Here is a 14,196-nt window from a genome sequence, read left to right as displayed (position 1 = left end):
AAATATTTCGCGGAAAAGGCGGAAAAAGTTAAAGTAATTCTGAGAATTCTTTGCGGAATTAAAGTTCAATTAAACATGTAAATTAATTAGGTATAAAAATATACTTAGCAAAAAGAAACAGCTAATAGAGGAAAATGGGCAGTTGGGGGAAATAATTCAGTCAAGAGTGAAATTACATTTTTAATTTAGCTATATTATAGCAAATTAAGAAGTTTTTCTTCTGAAATATAACAAAGAAAGTCGATATTTTTATTTCTTTATTTTTTCCAAAACCGTTTAATCGATCATGAGGAAAGTCAAGCCTCTCAAAGCCTCACCGTAAACATTATGAAATGCTGTAGAATTTTCCAAATTTTCCGTGCAAACTTTCGGGGTTTTCTTATTGTCGGGTAGCTCCTGAAGACAGAAGTCACAAAGTTTTGAGATTTTTCAAGCAGAAAAAATAACTGATTGATTGATTTAAAGAATCTTTGGTACAATGAGCTGAATTTTTTACTTCTTCTCAATTTTCCTTGGAAAATTTAGCGGAAAACGCGTGAAAATTCCTAAAAACTAGAACAGTTAACGAAACGGTTAATCGGTCCATTCACAAAAATTCAAAAGTTCAACGTGAAGTTGCTTGCAAGCTTTAGCCGCAGAATTTCCGCTGGACTCTCCTAAGACATATCTCGCTCATTGGAACTTTTCTCATCCATCTCCAAAAATTCGAATTTTTTCGCGGGAAAAGAAATTCTTTAATTTTTTGCTTTAAAGTTTTTCATGAAATTGCTTGAAAAAAATTTTCATTTGTGCCAAATCTCATTTCTTACCTTTCCTTCAGGTATTCCAAAACACTTTTCTAGCCGAAAATAACCTAAAAAAGTTTTTTCAGCATTGCTTTTTGTGTTCTTTGTGTGAGATTGTTCACTACTACAAGCAAGGAGCGAAGTTTACTTGCCGTCCACGTGAAAGTGACAAAAATTACATCAGATTGAATTTTGCATTTTTTTCGTGCTAAAACTTTATTTATTTCACTGCAAAATGTGCGAGAGGAATGTGGAATTGTTCAGCAAACTCCAGGAGATGGTGAGTTGATGATTTTTCGTGTTAATTTTGGGTTAAATGAACTTCCCGGCGAGTTTGTTTACTTCCTGCGCGGAGGAGGTTTGTTTAGAAATTTTCGCGAATTGTGATATTTGCCACGTCCCTGATCCACATGAGGTAGGGGGCAACATTGGTGTAGACTGCTGGTCTGCCTGAGAAGCATCCCAGTCCACTGCCGAAGGAGAGAACGCCAATTGTTGTCTTTGCACCGTCAGCTTCGATGATTGAGAGCCCAGCTCCGGAATCCCCTTGGCAGGGAGATCGTTCGTTTCCGGGTGTGCACAGGGAGGTCTGGTGGAACATTCCGGGGTAGCTGACGGTGCACGTGAGGCGTGGGAGCACCTGGGCGCGAATGTAGCGATGCTGCGTGGAAATGGTGTCTTTCCTGCTGCCCCATCCACTGACCAAGGTTCGTTGGTTGAACCAATTGGAATTTGCATTTCGAACAGTGGGCAGACGAGCAGGTGCCACACGCCATGTGAAGCCCACTGGATGATCCAATTCAACCAGGGAGATGTCATTCGCGAAGCTGGTGGGATTAAAGTGTGGATGCCTCACAATGTTCTGGAAGGTCATCCTCACCTGTCCGAATTCCATGTTATTCTGCACTTCATGCGCCCCGAGGATTGCAATTCCCGTATTTGAGAGTCCTCCACAGTGAGCAGAAGTCAGCACCCACTTGTCAGACAGCAGAGTCCCGCCGCAGAAGGCATGAGCCATGGGCAGATGAAACAGGAGCGCTACAGTTTCAGGGAATTGTCCCGGCTGAGCAATACTTCCACCCAAAATGTATCCATTCCACTCGGAATCACGATCCCGCGTGAGGATACGCCTGAGAATGGGGAACCAATCGAAGAAAGTCGGAGCATTCCACACTGGAAGTACATGGTCCCAGTTTATTGTTGTTGCAATCACTTCCGGAACCTCTGGTTGTACGGCATCCACAATAATATCCTCCGGAATGGTCTGGGGTGCTTCGAAATCAGCACCAAGGGCCACCACAGCGAGACACAAAATCACAAAAAACTTCATTGTTTCGCAAGAAAAATAAGAGATCTTCTGGATTTCTCCGAAGTTCTGGCGCTTTTATATCCCACAAAAAAACCTTAAGTCCTCTCCGATAAGGAACTCCGCACACTGATTGTCTCTGATCTTATCGTGGTGTTATGCAAGCTAGAGCCCTAACTCCGCGGAAGACGCAAATTTCTCTGAGTCACCCATCAAGCTCCTATCGGGAATTTCCTACACGCCTCTCCCAACACCTGGCGCTTTCTAATCAACCTAATATGAATTTGATTACTTCTCTTGGCTTCTGGGCTATCAGTGGGGATCTCACGGTGGATACCCAACTCTGCTGCGTCAGGCGAATATTTCAGAATCCCCGAAAAGTAATTGATAGTCATTGCTGATTTCTTGTTTAAGGGAATTTTCCTTTTCTTTTGTAATTTTATTATTTAATTATTTATTAATAAATATTTATTTTACGAAAAGAAAAAGTTTTTATTATTTCCACAAAAACGGTTAACTTATGATCTGTTTTATAAGCTTTTAATCTACCTTCAAATGTGCTTAATTAGAAGCTTAAAAAGCTCCAAAAGAAAGGCTTCCATTTCCCAGATACTTCGCTCTTTACGTGACTTTAATTCTTTAAAATATTTTTATTAGAATATCAATTTTATTTCAATTCCTCCTTTATAAATTTTTATTGGATTCTTTTGCACAGAAAAGACATTCTTAAGCCTAATTTTATAAGTCTGGCTTAAGTTTCTTACATCAGTCTTTAAGTTTTCCTAAATCAGGCCTCAGTTTTTCAAGTTAGGCTAAACTTATTTAAGTTAGGCCTAATTTTCTAGGCTGATTTAAGTTTTCTTAAACCATACTTTAATCCCTAAGTTTTTCTTTAATGAAACCAAAGTTTTTTAGGCTGAACCAAAGTTTTCATAAGTCAGACTTTTAATTAGGCTAAACCTAAATTTTCCAAGATCAGTATTTAGTTTTTAAGTTATCCCAAAAATATCTTAATTAATCCTAAGTTTTTTTTTAGCCTAGATATAAGATTTTTTAAACCCGACTTTAATGTTTAAGCTATGCCTAATGCCTAAGTTTTTTTTTTTAAATGACGAAGTTTTTTAGGCTAGGTCTAAGTTTTCATAAGTCATGCTTCAATTTTTTTTAAAGTTAGTCTTTAGCTTAAGACAACTTAAGCTAAAGACAGCCAGGCCTCAATTTTTTTTGGATAAGCTTTTTAAATTAAGTTTTTTTTTAAACTTCGCCTAATTTTTTATGCTAAACTTATAAGTTTTCCTAGATCAGGCTTTACTTTTTAAGTTATCCCTAAATTTTCTTAATTAGCCCTGAATTTTCTAATCTAGATTAGAATTTTCTTGAACCAGGCTACAATTTTTCAACTTAGGCCTCATTTTTCAACCAAACTTTAGTTTTTTTTAGTCCAGCCTTAAGTTTTCCAAAGGCCTTGTGGCTTGAAAAGGCTGGGGCCGTAAAGCTTTAAAATAAAAAAAAAAAAAAAAAGTTTTCCAAAGTTAGATCAGACTACATTTGGGCTAAATCCAAAATATCATTCACCTGCAACTGACTTAAGGAATAGTCTAGGTCTGGCTTATAGTTGTGAATTTCACCCAAAAGTCTTTACGTTTGAACAGTGTTCAACGATGAAAGTCCACTGATTTACCATTTTCTTCATGATTATTTGTACCGGAAGGGTAAATCTTTAATCTCTCTACCAATCATCATTGCGATAACTTTTGATTTTTGCTTCTTTTCGTCATCATTGAAGCTCATTGAGTCTTAAAATAAAATCACAATTTGCGAATTTTTCATATCTTATCGTTGAATCGTTTGAAGCTTCATTTGAGATTCTTCGTGTAAAGATACTCGAAATAAATGCTCTAAAATAGGGAGTTTGTGTCTTTTTCCTATACACAGAACGACATGGCAATGGACTTGGAGAATGAAATACGATCAATGAGCGATGTCGGTACCTCAAATGGTATGGAGTACGACGATGAGGAGCTCACGAAGCTCATGGCGGAGAATCAAAGCCTCAAGCATCGTCTCCACATACTCAATAAGGTGAGAGGTGGTGCTGCATTGAATTTGCGCGCAAAAGGAGAGTGAGAAATTCTTTTAATTCTTGTGATTGCAGGCAATTGCAGAGTACAAGGCAACAGCTGCAGTGTTTGAGGTCAATAGTCAGTTCTCGATACTTAATCATCTCACTGACATCTTCAGGGACGCCCTGACGCGTCTCTATGACGGGGAATTTGTCCACCTTGTCACGCTCGCGGCAACGAATAATGCTAAATTCGGCGATTATCAGTTCAATAGTGCCATGACTATTGCAAAAATCTTCAAAGATCGCGGCATCGGGAAGAATCCGCGGGATATTGCTGCGGATGTGATGCGGGAGGTGCAAAAGAGTGACATTGTGGAGAAGTTTGAAATTGCCGGTGGGGGCTTCATAAATATCTTCCTAAAGAGGTAAGTTCAAAGTTTCTGTTTCTTTTTTTTTTCATGAACTCTTCGTGAGTTTTTTTTTTATTCATTTGCAAGATAGACAAAAAGAAATGAAAGAATTGTCTTCAGTGGGAGATTATTTTAGTTTGTTTTTTTGTTGTTGCAATTTGCTCAGTCGGTGGCATTCTTCTCCTCGGGCTCCTCCACTTTGGGTGGTGCCTCCTCCTTTCTCAGCTCATCCGCGGGTTTGGGCTCTTCTGGCTCAATTGCCTCACTCCGCTGTGCTGGCTCGGTGGGATCGTACGCCTCAATTGCAGGGGCCACGGCTTCGCAATCCTTCTGATCGGTATTCACGAAGAATGTGCGTGAAATCTTGTACTTGTCCAGTGTGCCATAGGCACGTTGTAGTACATCCCCAGCCGGTAGACGATCACGTGTCATGAGCCAGACAAAGTCTGTATGCCCGAACGGGATGACGGAGCTGCAGGAGTAGAGAACGGCGAAGCCATCGTAGTCAGTATCGAGTACACTGTAGGTTGTTTCGTAGGCTATTGGTGTGTTTGTATAGCGGACGCTGAACCTTCCTGTTGTGCCGCGCCCAAAGAGGGTCATTGGTCCAGAGACGATTCTCTGAACGTTTGTGCTGCAAATAGAAAGGAAATTATTGGGAATTTTCACTCGATTGTAGCTCCTTTGTAGGGAATTTTTTTGAAGTTTCTTAAAAGACGAATTAAATCTTTTGAGCAGAAAATTAAGATTTTAGTCAGGAAATTCTGCATTTGGCCAGAAGAATTTTTTTCATGGTCGCAAAGAGATTTTACAGGAAAAAATGCAAATACGGAAGTAAAAACAATTTTCTAAGATTAAAAAAAATGAGAAAATTGAGATTAAAAGGGGCAAAATGATTCACATTTGGGGTTAAAACATTCTTATGTGATTTTTAGTCAATCGTAATGGTTTAAACTTCCCAAAACGAACTTAAGAATTTAGATTAATAATTTTTATGAAAAATTCACGAGAAAAATTATTTTAAATGAAGTATTCGTGAAAAGAAATAATTATTTCATGAAATTAAATTGATTTTTCTCCTGAATTTAAATTGAAATGAAAATGAACGAATGAATGAAAATTATATTAAAGAGAAATTAATAAAAATTAACAATAATCCTTTTTATTAAAGATTTTTTTTCTTTCCACAAAAAAAATCTTGACAACACTAAAATGAATAAACTCCTTTTGAATTTTATATTTTTTTATATTTTTAATGTTAAATTCCGAATATTTTATTATCTTAATCATTTGTTTTTAGATAAAAGAAACTTTTTAATTGCTAATTATTATTGGTTTGAAAAGAAAAATTCTTTACAGCCATTCGGATCAATTTAGCCCCTTCATCAGGACTTTGAAATTAATATTTTTTATTGAAAAGTTTTTCTAAATCACTCACGAAAATCACATTTGAAAAAAAGGAATTAATTTAATAAAATAAGAAAACGAAAAATAAATATTAAATCACTTTTGGGTTAAATTCGCGCATAATTGGGGGAAATAATTGAAAGATTTGAGAAGAAATAAAAAGGATTCTACTCACAATAAGTTGACTTGACCATTATTGGCGTAGAGTTTGTTGTCGGCTCGTCTCTCGTAGTGGACGGATGTGCATTTTGAGGCCAAATCCGTGAGGGTGAAGTAGCGCTCCTGCTCGTACCACATCCCAAGGAAGCGCTCCTTGTCGAAATCAACGACAGGTGCGTAGTCGGGGCATCGTCCAAATGATGGGAATTGCCCTGTTGCCGTGTCCCAAAGGACAAGCAAACAAATCACAGAAAGAAAGACTCCGTAACGCATCTCGTGCGGGTTTTTTTTGTTGTTGTTTAAATTTTAAATTATTTGTGTTTTGTGATGGAGAAAGAGAGCGAACTTCTTCTACTGCCCAACCACTTTGGTGGTGAAATAGACAAGAACTGAACTCGCGATGAGAACTTGCGTGTTCTTTTATACCCCAACGGGCTGAGAATGCTTTAACGGTATATTCTACCTTACAAGAGGTGCACGATAAAGTGCAAATAACCTCTTCGGGATGGAGAAGCGAGCGACCCATCTTCATTTTTACCTTCCTCTCCCACCTGGGCCGTGGTTGTGTGGGTGGCTTGGGAAGATATGTCGTTGGTTCCATCGCATCGTGCCCCCGCGCGCGCGGAATAGTGTTGTTTGTCTGGATTCCATTTGTTGAATTATCACATGTCAGAATTGCGCAAATATTTAATAATAATTATTTTTTACTTTTAAATCACAAATTCCCCTCGCGCACTATGTGAGAGCACCGTTAAGTGCGACAGAAAGTTCAATTTCCTCCCAAAGGCGCACCATCTTTTCCCACATTTTTCCACCGCATAGGTAAAGGGTTACTCACAGCAGGTGTCCACATCCACGTCCATCCAGCACACACGAGAATGCCCACGCGGATGGAAAGTTTTTCACTTTGTGTTTTGTCTTTTATTTAAATTCAAACATCACCTCGTGCAAAAGATAGACAAAGTAATATTTATTTTCTTCCATAATATTCCCTGATGTACAATGTGTGTGCAATGTGCATACGCATGCAGATAGAAGAGACCCTGGGGGAGAATTTTAATTATTTCCCATCGATATGCAACCACGAGGGATTTGTAAAATGAAATAAAATCCCGTGAAATATCTAAATTGGATATGTCCGAAGGAAGAAAAATATGATATGTTCTCTATAAATGTTTGCGGTATGATGAGAAAGAAGGGAAGAAAATTGCAATACAAACCAAGAGAATATTCTATAATTTATCTACATGAAGTACCTACATTCTACAGGCTCAATAGCATGTACGTACACACCAAGAAGTTATTGCAGAAATTGTATTTTAAGACAAAAAGTAATTTGTTCGATGAGCAATAACTTTATATAAACATTCCGCGCGTGAGTATTGAATGTCTAACATGGCCCTCCTGTTGTTGGTTTATTTTAAATTGAAGAATATTTTTGCAGTAAATTAGAAGGAAAAGAAGGTATTTAATTCTTTGCTTACATGTTGAGATATTGAAGATATCTAACGTGTGAGATCTAATTCGTACAGCCACTATTTTACAAAGAATTCGTAAATGAAAGAATAAAAAGAATAAGAATTTTACAAAGAATTTAGAAAAATTTATTTCATTAAAAAAGGATTTTTTTATAGTTTTTTTTATTTTAACCATGAAACGTTAAAAAAGAAATTTCAAACGTTGGAAAAAAACTGAAACTAAAATAAAATCGTTTATCGTTTTGAAGGAAACCAAAAAAAAATAGAAAAGAAACGTCGAACGTTAGAAAGGGAACGTCAAATATTTAAAAGGAATTTTCGTACGTTAGAAGAGAAATATAAAATATTGGAAAAAGAACGACAAACGTTACAAAAAATATCAAATATTTGCAAAGAATTGTCGAACGTTCGAATGAAAACGTTAAACATTAGAAAAAAATACTTGAAACTATAACTAAAAACATCAATAGCTTCAAAAGACAATTCAACAATACAAAAAAAAAACGTTGAACGTTAGAAAAAAATGACAAACTTTATAGAAAACATCAAACATTGGGCCTTATTCTGCGACTAAGAAACATTTGAAATCTTTAAATTTTGTACTCTAATTTCAAGCGAATTTCAAGGGTTTCTTGGTCGCTGAATAAGCTCCATTATTAAAGAGTTTTGAAACCTTCGAAAAAAAAATTAAACGTTAGAAAAAACATTGATTTATAAATAAATATAAAACGCCAATCATTGTAAAAGAAAGTCAAACAAATAGAAAAAAAATATCAACCGTTAGAAAGAAAACGTCAAAGTTATAAAGCACATCAAATATTAGCAAAGAATTGATAAACGTTTGAATAGAAACGTCACACGATGGAAAAAGCTTGAAACTAAAAAAAACTCGTAAAGTACTACAAACGTTTTAAATTAAAGTCAAACAATCAAAGTTAAATAATCAAACGTCAAATTTTTTTGAAGGGGAACGTTGAACGTTACAAAATTGCCAAGTATTAGCAAAGAATCATGAAACGTTCGAAAAAGAACGTCAAACGTCAAAAAAATTGTCAAGCTTTCGAAGAGAAATGTCAAACTTTCAAAGAGAAATGTTAAACGTTCTAAAAGAGCTGTCGAACGATAGAAAAGAAACGTCAAACATTCATTAAAAAAATATTTTTAAAAACTCACGTAAACCGAAATTTTCATAAATTTTCCAGAAAATTTTTTTTCCTTAAGTTATTTTCTTTCTTTTTTATTAAAGATGATTTTAATATTCCAATCTTAATGATTTATTCTTTCAAACAATTACTTCTGAGAGAATTTTTGCCTCAACGAATTGTTCACTTTGCCCCACTCTCCCCTTAATAACTTTACATGCAAAAACAATCATCATTGATCATCCCCATCGTGGCGAGGAGCATTTAATAATTTCAATTACATTTCAAGTACAATTCTTTATCATTTATTTTCTTCTCTCTCACTGTGGCAAATTAATTTCCCCGACTGCAGGGAATGCGTTGCGGGTCTCATAAAGAGCATCCTGGTGGATGGAGTTCATGCACCGTGTGTGCAACGCAAACGAGTTGTTGTGGACTTCTCATCGCCAAACATTGCAAAAGAGATGCATGTGGGGCATTTGCGATCAACCATCATTGGGGAGTCAATTTGTCGTTTGTTGGAGTTCTTCAATCACGATGTCCTTCGTATAAATCACGTTGGAGACTGGGGGACACAATTTGGGATGCTAATTGCGCATTTGCAGGATAAATTCCCGGATTATACGAAGACAACGCCCTCAATTAGTGATCTTCAGGCTTTCTACAAGGAGTCAAAGGCACGCTTTGATAGCGATGAGGCATTCAAGGCACGTGCCTATGCGTGTGTTGTGAAATTGCAGGCGGGTGAGAAGGAGATCATAAAGGCATGGCAGGATATTTGCGATGTCTCCCGGAAGGAGTTTCAAATCATCTACGATCGTCTTGGGGTGCGACTCATTGAGCGTGGGGAGAGTTTCTATCAGAAGAGGATGATTGCAATTGTCGATGAGTTGGAGAAGGGGAAATTCCTAGAAGAGGATGAAGGAAGGAAGATTATGTGGAGCTCAGATAAATTGGTTGGTTGAGATTTTTCTAAAAAGTTTTAATTTTTGGTGTAAAAATGGTTAAAAATTTGGCCTTTTAAGGATGGAGATCGTGGGATCCCATTGACGATCGTCAAGTCCGATGGTGGCTATACGTACGATACATCCGACATGGCGGCCATAAAGCAGAGAATTGTGGAAGAGAAGGCCGATTGGTTGATTTATGTGACAGACTCCGGTCAAGCGACGCACTTCCAAATGATCTTTGCGTGCGCCGAGAGACTCGGGGTGATTAACAGGGAGCTCCATCGAGTGGATCATGTTGGATTTGGTGTGGTGTTGGGTGAGGATGGGAAGAAGTTCAAGACACGCTCGGGGGATACGGTGAAGTTGGTGAAGCTACTGGATGAGGGGTTGCAGCGATCGCGGGATAAGTTAATTGAAAAGGGACGGCATGAGCAATTGACGCCGGAGGAGCTGAAGATTGCCGAAGAATCCATTGCGTATGGATGCATTAAGTATGCTGATTTATCGCACAATCGTATCAGTGACTACGTCTTCTCATTCGATCAGGTTTGTTTGCTCCCTCTAACGATAAATCATTCCAATCGTGTGATTTTTTTGCATTTAAATTGTTAATTTTTGCCCACACACAGATGCTGGATGATAAGGGTAATACAGCTGTGTACCTCCTCTATGCGTACACACGAATTAAATCAATTGGTAGGAATTGCGCGGAGCACTTCAACATGACGCAGGATCTCATTAAATCCACCGAAATTGTCCTTGAGCATGAGAAAGAGTGGAATTTGGCGAAAGTTCTCCTCAGATTTGGAGATGTTCTACTCAAAGTTTCCAAAGACTTCCTACTCAATCATCTCTGTGACTACACGTATGAAATTGCAACGTCTTTTGCGGACTTTTATGACAAATGCTACTGCATTGAAAAGAATAAAGCAGGTAAGATGAAGTTTTTTTTGGCCTTTTTTGCGAATATTTTTTTAATAGTGTTTCACCCTTGAAAGAAAATTGGTTAAAATAACACAAAGAATCAGTGAAAAGGCGATTTAGTTGAATAATTCAGTTATTTTAACTAATTTCTTGAGCCAAATTGACAAAATGGTTCAATGAAAGGATAAAAACTTTGATGAAAATGACTGAAGTAATCAGTGAAATGGCACTTTAGTGGAATATATTGATCCTTTTTTTTATTTTTAAAAACTAAATTGACAAATTTTCTTTTCTGACGTAAGGATTTGTTTTTTTATGAAAGGATACTATAGCAGATTAGATCAGTCAATGTAGCAGAAGATTAACAGTCAAAATAATTAAAGTTATTCAGTGTTAGGATAAAACGCTAATCTAAATTGTCAAAAGATCAAAAGTGATTCAGTCAATTTGCATTTTAATCAAAATGCTTCAAATATTTAAATTATTCAAAAATACTGAAGTACATTGATGGAAGATATTGACAGATTGAATCAGTCAAATTGCATTTTATCGAAAGTTCTTCCAATACTACTAACTTGAATTAGTCTAAAAGCAAGAAGAACTTTAGTGAAATTAAAAGAATGATTAAGTTAATTTATATTGAGCGAAGTGCTTCCACCATTTGAATTAATCAAAATATCTCTTCACCGAATAAAATGGTCAAATATCTTTCACGAAATTATTTAATCAAAATACCTTTTCACTGAATAAATCTGTTAAACATCTTTCACCAATTAAATAAGTCAAAATGACCAAAGTTTTGACAGAAAAAATAGATGGAAGATATTTGAAGTTTTTTCAGTTAAATTAACGGAAGTTTTTTTTTTAACAGTGTTTAATAAAAAAAATTAATTCCTTCCAGGAGAGATTATTAAGATCAATCACAGCCGTGTTCTCCTGGCAGAAGCAACTGCCAGGATTCTGGAGAAGTGCTTCCACATCCTTGGACTCAGTGTTGTTCACAAGATGTAAAAAAAATACGAACAGAGAACTTTGAAGTTTCATGAAGAAAATAAATAAAGTTCTTTTTTGAAGTAATTTCTCTTTAAGGATTCATTGGGATTTAAGGTACGTGGGCACGTGATATTATCCTGAAAACTCCTTCAACATTACAGCCTATTTATTTTTTTAATTTATTTAATGAAAACGAACAAAACTCTCGAGAAATCTTTAAGAGAAAATGTCAAAAAATGAATTTTAAAAGGAAAATCCTTTTATCACAGTCCTTTCTCAAATTGCTCCATTATGCCGTATTTTCGTACAATTGTAATGTTCTTAACACAAAATTCCACTCCTGTTACAACACAAACAGGACGTTGTCCATCAAAGAGGGTCTTTCTGCGGTATTCTATGCGACGATTAGCTAGCCACTGGACAAGCTGATTGAAGCAAGGACACTGCCAAGGATTTCCCTCAATGGAAACGTACTGCAACGTTGGGAAGGTATTTTCGATGTTGGGAATAAAAGTTAGCCGATTGTAGTCCATTAGGAGTGATTCCAGGCGTCCTAGAGGGTTCAGATGCTCAGGCAGGAATTCCTCGAGGTGATTGTGTGCCAAATGGAGCTTCTTTAGCTTTTTCAGTGGCGCAAAAACCTCTCGTGGCATTTCCTCAATTTCATTCTGTGCCAAACTTAGGTAGTCCAGATTGGGGGTGAGCTCAAAAGTTCTCGGTTGGAGTGTTGCAATGTTATTTCGCTGTAGCATTAGCTTCCGTAGCCGTGGAAGTCCTTCTCTGAACATTTCCTCACTTAGCGTTAGGAGGTGATTGTCGGAGATTTCGAGAATTTCCAGAAGAGGCATTGTGCTGAATGTTCTTGGTTGAATATTCATGATGTCGTTGGTATTGAGGAAGAGCTTCCGTAGCCCGCGCATTCCCTCAAAGTTCTCCGGTGAGAGGGAAGTTAGTGAGTTCTGTGATATATTGAGGGAACGAAGGAGCTTAAGCTCTGAAAATCCATTTGGTTCAATCTTCTCAATGTCATTCTTGCTCAAGTCTAATTCCATCAGTCTAACGCGGGAGAGTCCCATAAAGATTTCCGGGAAGATGGTTTTAATGCTGTTTCCGGATAGATTGAGAACTCTGAGATACGTAAGTCCCTCAAAGGATCGAGGATCGATGGTTTTGATGAAATTCTGAGCAACATTTAATGTTTGAAGCATTGGCATTTGACCCAATGCGCCAGTTGTTAGCTAAAAAAAAATATTTTCTCTTTTAGTTATCCTTTTCCACAGAAAGGATCCAAAAGGAAACCTACCTTATCCAGGGAATTATCCATGGCTGTGAGAGATTTGAGATTAGGAATTTCTCCGAGATTCAAATCAGGAAGTTGATTAAGGTTAAAATTTAACTGTTCAAGCATCGGGAGTGTGGCAAAAGCATTCTTTTCCACGGAATTTATTTCATTTCTACTGAAATCCATGCTGACAACATTAGAAAGGATCTTCACATTATCCTTTCGTAGCTCTTGAAGGGAATTTCCCGAAGCAATGAGTTTCGCAATGAGATTTTCTCTTTCAAACCAATTGCTCTTGAGTGCAGGGATACCCGTGTTGCTAATGTCGAGTGTTCTGAGTGAGTAGAAATCCCTAAATCCGTGATCAGAGATAATAAGTTCGCCGGCTTTGGAGAGATCCAGGTACTCAATGAAGCGTAAATTCGGTGATTCATGCTCGGCATTTGTGAATGAACTTTGACGATCATTCACAATGATCACCTTCCTCCATGTTGGTTGCAATTCCTTCGATACTTTCACCATTGAATCCACATTCCGGCAAATCACCTCAACACTCTCAACGTCCTGTGGTTCACACAAATCACCTAAAACGGCAAGGATAGCCAAGCCGAAAACACCGATCTTCAGCACATTCCCGACTTCTGTCATGACTGCATTGAAACTAAAATTAAAATTCGCAGAAAAAAAGTCTCTCGTGAAATGTTGTGGCCACGCAAATGGGAGCCAAGCAATTTTACACAAAAGCTCTAAAGCGCGAAATTACCTTGAACGATCTTTAAAATTATGTGATCGCGATCGAGGCGCAATGCTGGATACCCATGTGGAAGATCTCTTGACCTCCGTATTGATGATAAAAGTTTTTTTCCTTCGGTGTTTTTGTAGCATTCTTGCTGCTCTCTGCGATTGAGTCAGTTTACAATTTAGTAGAAGATCGCATTTCAATATGATCATATATGGGATTTCCCCACAAAACAAAATTAACCCAGACCTGATAGAGAGAACTTGTTGACTCAAAGTAAGAGGAAATAGGCGTCTCATGATACGAAGAGTCTTGGAAGATTTTTTAAATGAGAGAAAATTCAATAAAAATTAGTCTAAGATCGAGGTTTTAAAGCTTATCTTCCTTACGATCTTCGATGAAAATAGATCGGATTTAATTCTTGATTTCCTCTCTGTATGTTTCCCACAACAGCAGATGCTTCTTTTGAAGCCTTCTTTTTTTACTTTGTCATATTTTTTGACATCTTCTGTTTAGGAAAAGGCGTCAGATTGTGATCAAATATCGTATGAACACG

The 14,196-nt window shown here is 37.1% G+C and overlaps 4 protein-coding genes across 4 annotated transcripts; 1 reads left to right on the top strand and 3 right to left on the bottom strand.

The window, feature by feature from the left end:
* Positions 1–743: 743 nt before the first annotated feature.
* On the top strand, positions 744–11,699 carry LOC129791577 (probable arginine--tRNA ligase, cytoplasmic). The gene is made up of 7 exons (XM_055829799.1): positions 744–1,065; positions 4,027–4,173; positions 4,247–4,581; positions 9,105–9,708; positions 9,778–10,248; positions 10,332–10,635; positions 11,528–11,699. The coding sequence occupies exons 1-7, from the start codon at positions 1,021–1,023 to the stop codon at positions 11,635–11,637; spliced, it is 2,016 nt and encodes a 671-aa protein (XP_055685774.1). The 5' UTR covers positions 744–1,020; the 3' UTR covers positions 11,638–11,699.
* LOC129791616 (collagenase-like) lies at positions 983–2,460 on the bottom strand. The gene has a single exon (XM_055829854.1). The coding sequence runs from the start codon at positions 2,113–2,115 to the stop codon at positions 1,150–1,152; it is 966 nt and encodes a 321-aa protein (XP_055685829.1). The 5' UTR covers positions 2,116–2,460; the 3' UTR covers positions 983–1,149.
* Positions 4,600–7,287, bottom strand: LOC129791624 (apolipoprotein D-like). Its single transcript, XM_055829863.1, has 2 exons — positions 6,149–7,287; positions 4,600–5,200 (listed from the first exon to the last, which is right to left on the bottom strand). The coding sequence occupies exons 1-2, from the start codon at positions 6,403–6,405 to the stop codon at positions 4,729–4,731; spliced, it is 729 nt and encodes a 242-aa protein (XP_055685838.1). The 5' UTR covers positions 6,406–7,287; the 3' UTR covers positions 4,600–4,728.
* An 85-nt stretch (positions 11,700–11,784) lies between the features above and the next one.
* LOC129791588 (insulin-like growth factor-binding protein complex acid labile subunit) lies at positions 11,785–13,729 on the bottom strand. The gene is made up of 2 exons (XM_055829814.1): positions 12,923–13,729; positions 11,785–12,857 (listed from the first exon to the last, which is right to left on the bottom strand). Exons 1-2 carry the CDS (start codon positions 13,547–13,549, stop codon positions 11,883–11,885), a joined length of 1,602 nt encoding a protein of 533 aa, XP_055685789.1. The 5' UTR covers positions 13,550–13,729; the 3' UTR covers positions 11,785–11,882.
* Between the last annotated feature and the right edge of the window lie 467 nt (positions 13,730–14,196).

The sequence above is a fragment of the Lutzomyia longipalpis genome, chromosome 3 (genome assembly GCF_024334085.1).
Source record: "Lutzomyia longipalpis isolate SR_M1_2022 chromosome 3, ASM2433408v1".
NCBI classification, from domain to species: domain Eukaryota; kingdom Metazoa; phylum Arthropoda; class Insecta; order Diptera; family Psychodidae; genus Lutzomyia; species Lutzomyia longipalpis.
The sequence above is the reverse complement of the archived record's forward strand: the minus strand, read 5'-3'. Positions and strand labels throughout refer to the sequence as shown.

Bases quoted from the DNA above. Each gene is read 5' to 3' on its own strand.
- LOC129791624 (XM_055829863.1), bottom strand. From the start codon at position 6,405: ATGCGTTACGGAGTCTTTCTTTCTGTGATTTGTTTGCTTGTCCTTTGG. The intron at 5,201-6,148 runs GTGAGTAGAATC...TTCTATTTGCAG, and splicing joins AATGGTCAAGTCAACTTATT to CACAAACGTTCAGAGAATCG.
- LOC129791577 (XM_055829799.1), top strand. From the start codon at position 1,021: ATGTGCGAGAGGAATGTGGAATTGTTCAGCAAACTCCAGGAGATG. The intron at 4,582-9,104 runs GTAAGTTCAAAG...CCCCGACTGCAG, and splicing joins ATAAATATCTTCCTAAAGAG to GGAATGCGTTGCGGGTCTCA. The intron at 9,709-9,777 runs GTTGGTTGAGAT...TGGCCTTTTAAG, and splicing joins TGTGGAGCTCAGATAAATTG to GATGGAGATCGTGGGATCCC.
- LOC129791616 (XM_055829854.1), bottom strand. From the start codon at position 2,115: ATGAAGTTTTTTGTGATTTTGTGTCTCGCTGTGGTGGCCCTTGGTGCT.
- LOC129791588 (XM_055829814.1), bottom strand. From the start codon at position 13,549: ATGACAGAAGTCGGGAATGTGCTGAAGATCGGTGTTTTCGGCTTGGCT. The intron at 12,858-12,922 runs GTAGGTTTCCTT...ATTTTTTTTTAG, and splicing joins TGGATAATTCCCTGGATAAG to CTAACAACTGGCGCATTGGG.